The sequence below is a fragment of the Colossoma macropomum genome, unplaced genomic scaffold (genome assembly GCF_904425465.1).
Source record: "Colossoma macropomum unplaced genomic scaffold, Colossoma_macropomum, whole genome shotgun sequence".
In the NCBI taxonomy this organism is placed as follows: Eukaryota; Metazoa; Chordata; class Actinopteri; order Characiformes; family Serrasalmidae; genus Colossoma; species Colossoma macropomum.
Window position 1 is genome coordinate 21,409,801 of NW_023494808.1, and position 12,810 is coordinate 21,422,610.

At 39.1% G+C, this 12,810-nt stretch overlaps 1 protein-coding gene across 1 annotated transcript in view; it reads right to left on the reverse strand.

Moving 5' to 3' along the window:
- The window catches only part of sorcs3 (sortilin related VPS10 domain containing receptor 3), a 366,544-nt gene that overhangs the window by 105,749 nt on the left and 247,985 nt on the right, over positions 1-12,810 (reverse strand). Inside the window, exon 5 of the mRNA XM_036557300.1 lies at positions 8,132-8,205. Within this exon, the coding sequence (XP_036413193.1) occupies positions 8,132-8,205 (74 nt within the window). The remainder of the gene's footprint in view (positions 1-8,131; positions 8,206-12,810) is intronic.

The window sequence follows — 12,810 nt, forward strand, 5'->3', positions numbered from 1 at the left end:
CATGATGGGGAAATGGAATTGCACTGTTGTTTATCACAACAGAGAGAGGAGTACTCCTCAACACCTCTGTCTGAGTGTGTGTGTGTGTGTGGTGTGTGAGAGAGAGAGAGTGAGAGGAGAGAGTATAATTGGAAAAGCGAGTGATAGTGCCTGCTTTTAGTGTGTGTCTCTGTGTGTGTAAATGATAATAACACCTGCTTTGTGTTTGTGTCTGCTTCATTTCTGCTGAAACACTTCCAAAACAACTCCCCTGTGGCTGTTAGTGGCTCCATCCATCATCACTGCACTTTAGTAGCTCTGAGATGATGAGATTTATTCAATTCAAGTGGGACGAGTGTAGTATTGGATTCTCTAAGCTAAACTCTGTCTCAACATTGGTTATCTATTTACTCTGATAATCTAGGTTTAGGTCCTCAAGCTGTGATCAATTCAGGTTTAGATGCTCAGGCTGTGAGTAATCCAGGTTTAGATGCTCAGTCTGTGAGTAATCGAGGTTTAGATGCTCAGGCTGTGAGTAATCCAGGTTTAGATGCTCAGGCTGAGAGTAATCCAGATTTAGATGCTCAAGCTGTGAGTAATCCAGGTCTAGATGCTCAGGCTGTGAGTAATCCAGGTTTAGATACTCAGGCTGTGATTAATCCAAGCTTAGATACTCAAGCTGTGAATAATTCAGGTTTAGGTACTCAGACTGCATTTGATCCAGGTTTAGATTCTCAGGCTGTGATTAGTCCAAGTTTAGATGCTCAGGCTGTGATTAGTCCAAGTTTAGATGCCCAGGCTGTGATTAATCCAGGCTTAGATACTCAGACTGTGATTTAATCCAGCATTAGATACTCAGGCTGTGATTAATCCAATCTTAGATGCTCAGGCTGAGAGTAATCCAGATTTAGTTGCTCACGCTGTGAGTAATCCAGGTTTAGATGCTCAGGCTGTGATTAATCCAGGTTTAGATACTCAGGCTGTGATTAATCCAGGTTTAGATACTCAGGCTGTGATTAATCCAGGTTTAGATACTCAGACTGTGATTAATCCAGGTTTAGATACTCAGGCTGTGATTAATCCAAGTTTAGATACTCAAACTGTGAATAATTTAGGTTTAGTTACTCAGACTGCATTTGATCCAGGTTTAGATACTCAGGCTGTGATTAGTCCAAGTTTAGATGCCCAGGCTGTGATTAATCCAGGTTTAGATACTCAGGCTGTGATTAATCCAAGCTTAGATACTCAAGCTGTGAATAATTCAGGTTTAGTTACTCAGACTGCATTTGATCCAGGTTTAGATTCTCAGGCTGTGATTAATCCAGGTTTAGATGCTCAGGCTGTGATTAGTCCAAGTTTAGATGCCCAGGCTGTGATTAATCCAGGCTTAGATACTCAGACTGTGATTTAATCCAGCATTAGATACTCAGGCTGTGAGTAATCCAAGTTTAGATGCTCAGGCTGTTTAATAATCCAGGTTTAGATACTCAGGCTGTGATTAATCCAGCATTAGGTGCTCAGGCTGTGATTAATCCAATTTTAGATGCTCAGGCTGTGATTAATCTGGGTTTAGATGCTCAGGCTGTGATTAATCCAAGTTTGATACTCAGGCTGTGATTAATCCAGGTTTAGATGCTCAGGCTGTGATTAATCCAGGTTTAGATGCTCAGGCTGTGATTATTCTGGGTTTAGTTACTCAGGCTTTGATTAAACCAGGTTTATATGCTCAGGATGTGATTAATCCAGGTTTATATGCCCAGGATGTGATTAATCCAGATTTAGGTACTCAGACTGTGATTAATCCAGTTTTAGATGCTCAGGCTGTGATGAATCCAGGTTTAGATGCTCAGACTATGATTAATCTAGGTTTAGATACTCAGACTGTGATACTTGCAGGTTTAGTTACTCAGGTTATGATTAATCCAGATTTAGATACTCAGGCTGTGATTAATCCATGTCCTTGTCCACGTGAAATCGTGACATTTATGACAGACAGTGCCAAAGAAGGAAAAAGAAATCATACTACCTAAATAGGAAGACAGCAAAGCTTTTATGACCATAATAAAGCAACACTGCCTTCACTGCCATCAGCATTAGATCAAACTAATCTTAAAATTAGCTGGATAAGCAGAAATCCTGCATTGTGAGTTAGAGCCCTACATCAAGAATACTGAGAAGGTTGTCTGTAATTTAAATCATAATTTATTACAACCGCAAATGAGCATTTATGTGTCCTATGTATGTGTAGACACACACTCACTGAGCACCATATTAGGACCACCTGTACACCTATGTATTCTTGCTGTTATCTGATCAGCTAATCATGTGGCAGCAGTTCATAAAATCATGCAGATGTGGGCCAGCAGCTTCAGCTAATGTTACATGAAGTTACATGAACCATCAGAATGAGGGAAAAATTGTGATTTCGACCGTGGCATGATTGTTGGTGCCAGATGGGCTGGTTTGAGTATTTCCATAACTGCTGATCTCCTGGGATTTTCATGCAAAACAGTCTCAAAACAGAGTTTACTTTGCCTTGTGTCACCAGTCCAGGCTGGTGGAGGTGGTGTAATGGTGTGGGGAATGTTTTCTTGGCACACGTTGGGCCCATTAATTTCAATCAATCATCACTTAAATGTCACAGCTATTTTGAGTACTGTTGTTGACCATGTGCATCTCTTCATGGCCACAGTTTACCATCTTCTAATGGCTACTTCCAGCATGGTAATGCACCAAATCACAAAGCAAGTCAATCTCAATCTGGTTTCATGAACATAATGAGATCAGTGTTTTCCCACTCACTGGATCGGAATTCAACAGAACACACAAAATTTTGCAGGAATTGCACGACGCAATCATTTCAACATGGACCAGAATCTCAAAGAAATGTTTCCAACATCTTGTGGTATCCATGTCATGAAGAATTGAGACTGTTTTGAGAGCAAAGGGAGGCCCTACACAGTATTACTTTAGTATTTCTAAGTTCTCAGTGAGTATATGACCTGAAGTTGCATGAAAGTTTCGCCATGTACAGCCAGCCTTAGAACACTGAAGGTGACCAAAGATAGCCTACAAGTCCTGGAAGTGTCTGAAATTTTGTATCAAAATCAGGGAACGTGGCAGTAGTGAAATACAAACAAAGCAAAAACACACCTTGTTAGTCTGATCATTTCAAAGCATAGCACTTCCGCTGTTGTGCCAAGGGCTTGTTTTTGGTTTCATTACCTCATTTTTAGAAAAAATAATAAATAAAAAAAACACAAACACATCCCTTTCTTGCATTGTAGCAATATCACCAGTGAATCTTTTGTACAAAGGACGGTCAAAGTACGTTTTGTTGATTTTCTAAGTGAAAATAAATGAACACATCTTCTACAGAGAAAACACGTCTAAACGTTTTAATGTGCAGTTACTCATTATTTGCTGAATTTAACATTAAACAAAACAAAAAATGTGGCCAGTCCAAAAATGATGTCACTTTTTATATTTTATGTCTTTTTTCCCCCATTATGTTAAACATAGTTAAAATTGTGAGCTAAAATTTGGAAAAAAAAGTACGCATTTAAGCGTGTTTCCTGTGGAGAATGTGTTACCTATTTTCAACAAAACATATCATGTCACTGGAGGTGTTTAAACTTTTGCTTGTAGTTGTAAGTGATTTCACAACAGACATGAACATGGCACAATCTGCCACATATTTTCCAAAGATTGTTTTTTTTTATTCATTTATTTTTTTGCAGCATCTCATCATTGCAGTGTAAAAGTTCCGCTCACCGGTGTGCTGCATTGAATGACATCCAAAAATTTGACACCATTGTTTTTAACGAAGGTGCACATTCAGTGGCACTTGGCAATGTACAGCACTGCTCAGTTTGTATAATCACTAACAGCGTGCCACTCAGCGTTTTGCCATAACTGCATTGACTTAAACGCAGAACGACAGCACAGAAATCACTGGTAGCTGCCGTGACTTGAAGTTTACACTGAGAAATATAGTCAATCTAGTGTTTAAGAAAAGCAAACAAATTTCATGTGTTACTTCAGTCAACCTACATTCACATTATTATTTTACTTCGTACATCTTTGTGAAGAGTTAGTTAACACCAAACATGATAAATTCACTAAATGATGCTGAAAGTTTCTTTCCATTGAATGTCTTGGAATAGAGTTTAGAGTGAGGTTAGCTGTGTCCAGTGTGCAGTAACCACAACATATGATAAACACACAAAACTGACAGTATATACTGTTTACAGCAAACCTAAGATAAAACTTAAGTTACAGCAAGATTTAATATGCTGTTACTAGTGTGCAACCAATATGAATATTTATCAACCCTTTAAAATCTCAGGCTTGTTACATTCTAAGGCTTATTATTCATTATTCAGTAAGTACACAGACTTCAATGCAAAGTGATTGAGCTATTCTTATATATATATAATATGTGTGTGTATATATATATATATATATATATATGTATGTATATATATATATATATATATATATATATATATATATATATATATATGTTTTGGGCCAAAATCTTAAAACTGTTGTAAATCAAGGTCTCCTGCATCAGACAATGTCTTTATAACCATTTAATGCAATAACCTTCTGTGTGGAAGCTTTTTGATGCATTAACCAAGTCATGTGGAAAAGTATTTTTGGAATTTGCAGAGGGTTTGTAAAATGTAGTTCAGATATAGTCATATTGATGAAAGTGTTTTCTGCATTTTCTGAGTCTGCAACATGTATTTGATTGTTCTGTGCATAGAATTTTGTTGGCCAACATAAACATGTTATAAGACTTGCATATGAACATAATCCTTTAAGCCTGTACATATTAGTACTTTTTGAACATATTGGTGTTTTTTGCCAAACCCAATAAACTGGACTTCAGTATTAGCTGACTTATCAGAAAGGCAATACACATCAGTCTTAGCTGAGCTCACAGTCAAACAGCGTGTAGCTGCTACCACCCAAAAGTTTGGACAAGCTTACTCATAGAAGGTTTTTTATTTTTATTTTTTTTTACACATTTTAACTAAATATCTTTGATATTATTAATAACATCCGTGAATCAGGTGTGTGTAAACTTTTGATGCTGTATATTGCAGGCGGAGGCTGCTGTCTCTGTATATTATTGCTATCCTGTGTTTGTGATGACGGCGCACTTCTTGCAAGAGGGAAAAGACCCGAGGGGCTCCGTGACCAGAGTGCTACAGCCCACCTTATTACACATTCCACTTCACAGACTGATGTACTTATACATTCTCTCTCTCTCTCTCTTTCTCTTTCTCTTTCTCCCTTTCTGTAGCTCTCTCTCAACCTCTCTCTCTTTCATTCCATATTCTCTCTTTATCTGTTTCTCTTTATCAAACTCCGGTGACACTTTATTTAGTGGTCCTTTTTAGATGAAATACATGCTTAATAGACTCTCAGTAACATATCAACAACATATCAGTGATGTAGCATCAGTGAATACATTCAGTAGATTATCAAGAGACTTTTAATAAACTGCAGAAATCAAATGTTTTTATAATAATAATTCAGTGTGCGATGGACTGGCGACCTGTCCAGGGTGAATTCTGCCTTCCGCCCAATGACAGCTGGGATAGGCTCCAGCACCCCACCGCGACCCAGAAGGATAAGCGGTTTAGATGATGGATGGAATTCAGTGTATTTCATTTTATTTGGAGGCTCCAATTTCATATCTGTAGATGTGAAGCTGAGAGGTCACTGAACATGTAACAGGTCTAATACAGACGCATCTCAGCATCCTCAACAAACTGTGATAAACACACTGCTCACACCATTCTGTACCTGCAGATTAACTGGATTAGGTTTTGGTTAAGGTCAGAGTTAAGATTATGGCCAGGGTGAGGGTTAGGATTAGGTTTTGGGTTGAGGTTAAAGTTAGGTTAGGATTAGGACCAGGGTGTGGGTTAAGATTAGGTTTTGGTTGATGTTAAGGTTAGAGTTAGGATTAGTGCTAGGGTTAGAATTAGGTTTTAGGTACAGTTGGGTAGGATTTATGTAATGGAAGTAACATTTTAAGTCTACACATAGTAACATATCAACAATAAATCTGCTAAAAGTGAGTAATGTATCAACAGTACATCAAGATATTTCCTTCAGTGCATTAAGATTATTCACTACTGCTACTTCATTGATGTGTCAGTGATACTGTTAAGAGTTTATTAATCATCTACAAAGGATGATAGTTACCAATAGTTACCCAAAGTCCTTTCTCACTGTGTCTCCCCTTTTCAAGCTCTTTTAACCTCTCTCTCCCTTTTTTTAGCAGAGAACACTCTTCTGCACATTTACATACACAATTACTGTTTATTTGCTGAATGTAACATATTTCTGTTTAAACCTTTGCATGCAACTGTATATATACACTATATGACCGAATGTCTGTGGACAGCTAACCATCACACCTATATGAGCTTGTTGAACATACCATTCCAAAACTATGGGTATTAATATGGATTTTTGGAGTGCATTCGTGGAAAATTGTGTCCATTCAGTCACAAGGGCATTTGTGATGTTGGATGAGAAAACCTGGCTTGCAAACAGTTCCAGTTTATCCCAAAGGTATTCAGTGGGATTGAGATTAGAGCTCTGTGCAGGCCACTGGTTCTCCCCCACATCAAACTCTTTAAACCACCTCTTTATGGAGCTCACTTTTTGCACAGGGTAGTCAATTTGGAACAGGAAAGGGCCTGGCCCAAAGTTGGAAGCATATAATTATCTACAATTGGATAATGTCTCTGTATGCTGTAGCAATAACATTACCCCACACTGGAACTAAAGGACCCAAAAGACCCTGAAAAACAGCCCCATCATCCCTCCTCCACCAAACTTTACTGTCAGCACTTTGCATTACAGTATAGGTAGCATTTTCCTGGCATCCACCAAACCCAGATTCATCCATCATACAGTCAGACAGTGAAGTGGTTTATCACTCTAGAGAATATGTTTCCAGTGGTGGTGGTGTACTCCAGCCGACTATGGCATTGCGCAGTGATTTTAGGCTTGTGTGCAGCTGCTCGGCCACGAAAATCCATTCCATGAAGCTCCTAATGCACAGTTCTTGTGCTGATGTTGCTTCCAGAAGCAGTTTGGAACTCTGTAGTAAGTGATTTGACAGAGGTGATTTTTCTTGCAGTAGATGGTTCAGCACTCTCTGGCCCCACTCTGTGAGTTTGCCTGGCATACCACTTCAAGGCTGAGCTGTTGTTACTCCTAGATGCTTCCATTTCACAATGAGAGCACTTACAGTTGACTGCGGCAGATCTAGCAAGGCAGAAATTTCATGAACTGGCTTGTGGCAAAGGCGGCATCGTTTGACAGTGTCATGTTTAAAATCATTGGACTCTTCAGTATGACTCTTTCCACTCCCAGTGTTTGTCTATAGAGATTACATGGCTGTGTGTTTGATTTTTCACACCTGTTAGCCATGGGCGTGGCTGAAACACATACTTTGGGCTGTATAGTGTGTAACAGGCTTTCTCAGGTTTCATGTTTCTCTGTTTCTCTCTCTTTCTCTGTTTCTCTCTATCAAACTCTCTGTGTCTCTCTCTGTTTCTCTGTCTCTAGTCTATGACTCATTCTTTACGGCTTGGAAAATCATTGCGTGTTTCCAGCAGTTGAGTGAAGTCATGCACAAACATCTGCAGAATGAGGCGAGTCAGGGAAGGCAGACTGAATTGGTAATGCAACAGTTTCCGCCTATTTTTGCCTATTTGTAAGTCACGGCTCACTGTTTTTCTCAACATGAACAGTTTTGTCCATTTTACTCATAGTTATTCACTACAAGTGGAACCTTTATCAGCTAAATGTGTTTTACACAGTTATTCCCAAACATTTTCCTGCTTTTCTGTGAGATCTGTTTTGTAAAAGTGTATGATAAATGAGTGACAGCTATGAAAATGTGCAGGAGAAGATTTCCCTTACGCTAAGAATGTGACACTGAAGACGAAGTGGACCTTGCTGTGACTAAATGCGGGTCAGTAATGGGCAAAAGCTAAATAGTCACTGTCCTGCCTGTTCAGCTGTTTGCAGCAGTATGTGTTTATGGTGCATGAGAATGGGTCACTTTGGCAAGTGTGAATCTGCATCATGGTGTGACTGGGGCAGTGACACATACCAGTAGAAGCGGTTGGGGGTCACTCGCTCATGAACGAGCTGCCACTTTCGTCCAAAGTCAAATGAACTGTACAGCTGAGAGGAAGAAAGGAAGAAAGGAAGGAAATTAGTAGTTGTTAAAATCCACACGCTGGAAATCTGCTCTCCATTCACCCAAGGCAACGGAACAACGACTGTCTTCATTCTCAGCTCACTGCATTTTCTCTGATTGAACCCAATTAGCCGCTGTGATTTAGATTTCATTATAGCTACAGTGAGCCTGAACCAATGGGCCGCAACGCTATATGAAGCCCAGGCTCAGGCCGTAAAGCATAAACCCTTCAGTCAAGTTGTGGAGACTTAATAAACGTGCCACCATTAAAATCTGGCTGCTCTGGGTAACAGACAGATCTGCCGTTTGCCCAGATGGGACATTTGCCATTTCGAAAATGTCTCCAAAAGAAATGAAGTTTATACACAGTAAAATAAGCACTGCTCTGCATGGATGTCCTTTCTATTAAACTCAAGCCAGATTTCTTTAATACTGACCATTCATGCCTGTGCAGTGAGTCTGGACGCACCCCAGCTTCAACAAAAAAAGATGAAAATGCAGTAATAGTAAGTATTATTATTAATAGGGATGAGTCCGTTCTTGGAAGTGTAAGAAATCAAATAGTAAACAAGGATTTTTGATATGCAAATTAGCTAATCTCCAACATTGTACATTCCCATATTGAATAAAACTTGAGATTACTGAACTCTGTACTCCACCAGATGTCAATGTAGAAACTGTATATTCCATTGTAGTCAGTTTCTTATATCTCTAGTCCAAAGACTAGATTATAAAGACTACTGTGGCTGTCTAAATGGTACTGCACACCAGAAGAGAAGCACCTCACTGCTCAGCAGATAGTACAAAGCATAGCTACAGCATATAGCATGCATAAAAGAATATAAACAATAGCTCACTTTTATTTTACACTCTTTTCATACAGATTTAATGTAATGAAACTGTTAGCATCATTTAGTGAATGTATTATGTTTGGTATCAGCTAAATAACTCTTAACAAACTCTGTTTCCCAGCTAAAAGATACTAGGGGGGAAAAGATGCGTTGTAATGTTAGCTGAGATGAAAACAGGTGATTATCATTTCTCTGTTTATCTTATTGACTTTAGACTGACTGCCATTGTCTGTGTAAATTTTAAGCCATGTTACCTACTATGGATATGTGGTCTAGGTTTAATATAACAGAAATAATAAGATGCTAAGTATCATTATTATTATTGTTATTTTTATTGTTGTTGTACAAGTAACCTGTCCAGAATGCTACAACAAAAATATATTTACATTGTATTATTATAATGTTATTGTTTTATAATAATAATAGTAATAATAATAATAATAATAATAATGTATGTTAAATTAACATAATTAATAGTTGCATTCATTTAATCCTAATAAGCATACAGACTCATACAGAGTATTTTTAGAGCTGTAATAATATTTATTATGATTAATGCTTATTAGATCACTTGTGACCAACTCTCCTCTGGGATATCTATCTTCCTGCTGTAGCTCCAACCTTAATCGACCCCATGTGATCAATCTAATTATTCTCTTTAGAAATTCTTGGTTAGATGCATCAGGTGTGTTAGATTTGGGTGGAAAGTGAAACCAACACAAAGGTAAATGTCCAGGAAGAGAATTTCGTGACCAATGAATCAGAGCATTTTAAAACCTTGTTGGTGGAAACCTAAAGTTGGTGGAAACTGTGCTGAGAGGTTTTAAAATGAGAGGAATCCATCCACAGCCAAAATTGCTGCGGTTCTTTTAAGCCCACAAATGAGCAATTTTGACCCATGTTATTAAAAAAAAACACAGATGCATGGCTGTGATACACCAGACTACTAATGCTACCAAATTTGGCACTTAACTTCAGTCACAGTCATACTGTACACTTACCTCTATTTCCAATCCAAACAAGCGCTTAGCCTTTTTTTCCTTAAACCAACACGTACAACCAACAAGTACAAAGTAAGATTGTACTATTTCCTCAATTATTAACTTAAAGTCTCCTGTGGATCAAGAGCATCATTGAGAATTGCTGTAAATAACATCATGGCTGGTTTGGTCGCGGTAGATTTCCCAGCTGTGCTTTTATTTGCGAAAACACGCATCCTCCAGTGTTTTATTACTTTTAATACAACAGTTTTTGAAAAGTAAAGAAATGTTGTTACTTAGCAACCAATGTTGAGAGGAGTGATACAGGTGTGGTTAAAAAAAACAACCATGCTGTAATCAGATATTATAAGGCTTTTCAACCAATCAGATTGTGTGGTCAGAATGCACTGTTGTTTAAAACCAGATCATCCATTCTCTTCGCCTGTGTTCTGGCGGTCACCTAAAGCTAGCCATGTGGACAATCTAAGCGACAAGCACACTGTCACGGTGCAGTGATTTGGACACGATTCTGCTGAGACACTCTCTTGGGACTCCTAATGGACAAGACGGAAAGCCTTCTGCCTCTCTCCATTCCCTGGGCAGTTCCCTTGACTCGGTATACGGAGGCCTGTACAGTTGCCAATTAGGCTAATTAGCGAATTATTTGCGCTTGCTTGATGCGACAGACGCACTGTGATGTCTTGTGTAAATATGGCAACGTGGAGGCTTAATTGAGTAGACTGAGCGTGAACTGAACATACACTTTTGTGGTAGGATAATAACACAGGGGCCTTAAAGCAGACATTCAAACAACTAAACTAGGAACAGACACATGTAGCACTCAGGAAATTTTTTGATGCCTGCGTCGTCACATCTCGAGAAGTTTAGCTTGTGTTATGACAGACCAAAGACGGGTAGAATCAAAAACAGGGATGGATGCTTAGATCATGAAATCCGTATCTAAATCTGTAAGATTTGAGGCTCTTTTTGATTAGTTATTAGATAACGTCAAAATAGGTTCACTCCTCATCGCTGAAACAAGGTCTTTAGCCTGTTGGGAACATTTCCCTGTGTAAAATTACCCCGTTCAGAACTAGGGATGTTTCATCTGTTATGGAGGCTGGGGCTCCACCCTACCAATTACCATGAGCAAAAAAAGAAGAAACTGATTGAAATCTGTACCTTTTTTAGTCTGTGAAACTAGCTGGAGGGTCGAAAAAATGAATACCAATTTATACATCATACAACAGCCAGAATTTGTGGCCTCAGCCGCTCAGTGTTCACAGCACCCTGAGGATTCCAACCCTCAATAACATTCAGTGCACCACCCTTAGCCAGTCAAAAGCACGGAATAGTACAAGCTCAGGAAGCTGAAGAAAATGCCCTTGACCAATCGAGTAATAATACCAATCAGACATTAGTTGATTAGTAAGTTTACTAATTTCGTAAATGTATTATGTTGTGACAGCTGCCTTTATGCCTCAATTTTAGTACTGAAAGGTAGCCGTCGCAATTGACTTAATAGCCTCTTAGTATCTATAACGAGTTCGAAGGGGCAGTCGATGCTCTCTTGCACTTTTGTCTCATTGCACATGCATTTATAAGAGCTTCCGTCTCCTATAAATGCATATGGGTATATTTAACAACACTGTCAATGAGAAGTTTTGCCTGAATTTTCAGTTTTGCAAACTGCAGTTTTCTTTTCTAAACAATCATAAAAAGCACATATTGCAACTCTCACTCTGCAATTCTGCAAGCTGTGGCTTCTGTACACTGACGTTTATGTGTGCGCATGGCAGAAATGTCACAGCCATTCTTTGATGTACTATGTGTAACCAAGAGATTATGCTCACAAATATACAATTTGCCTACATTAGTTTGCATGTAAGTTCTTGGTAGATAAACTGTAGTAAACTGGCCATTCCCACCAGTGCAAAGTGTTGGTAGTAGCACCTCTCTCAGTAAACCTGCCCCCTAATTTATTATGCGAGTCACCCCCCCCCATCTGGCAAAACCACATCACAACACTGCTCAGAACATCATCTGTGTAAAACAGCCCAGTTCAGGGCATTTCTTTGTGTAAAGTTAAAAAAAGCATGAAGGCAATCAAAGTTAATGAGTAGCTAGCTCAACCCTGATTTGCTAACATCTCCACACTCTTCTACATAAAGTTACATGACATATGAAAGCTAGCGTGACCCTTCCATGTTGCAGCATGCATGGCCTAATTTCCGCTGCTCTAATTGTGTTTCAGCGCAATCCAGGCACAATTAATGACGGAGGCCTGCTCGTTTTTTCCTTTTACTCTGATTGATGCTACCGTTGATCTGTCTCCCGCTGGGACTCCACATGTGCTGTAATTTTAGTCATCCAGTGAGGAGTCAGAGACCCAGTCAAGCTCTGGCCTATTTAATCACAGGATCTAGACTGTTATTGATGGCTTCTGCGGTTCTACTGTGGTTTCACTGGAGGTGTATCTATTACCCCCAGGCTAGAAAACAGGTGTTCAGGTGGAAATTCCAGGTAGATTAGTGGCTAACTTTGCTAGAGTTGCTGCTTGAAATTAATGCAGTTCTGTAGTAATGTAAGCATTGTGCCAGGTCTGTACTTGCCAGAGGGAAGTGACGGAGAACAGATAAGGCACTGGGACCAGGTAATGTTGATATATGTGGTCCCGTTAAATTAACTACTCTTGAAACGCGAAATGACAGGTTGGACAAATTTGACAGTGCATTTGCTTAGGAAAGGCATTTGTCCC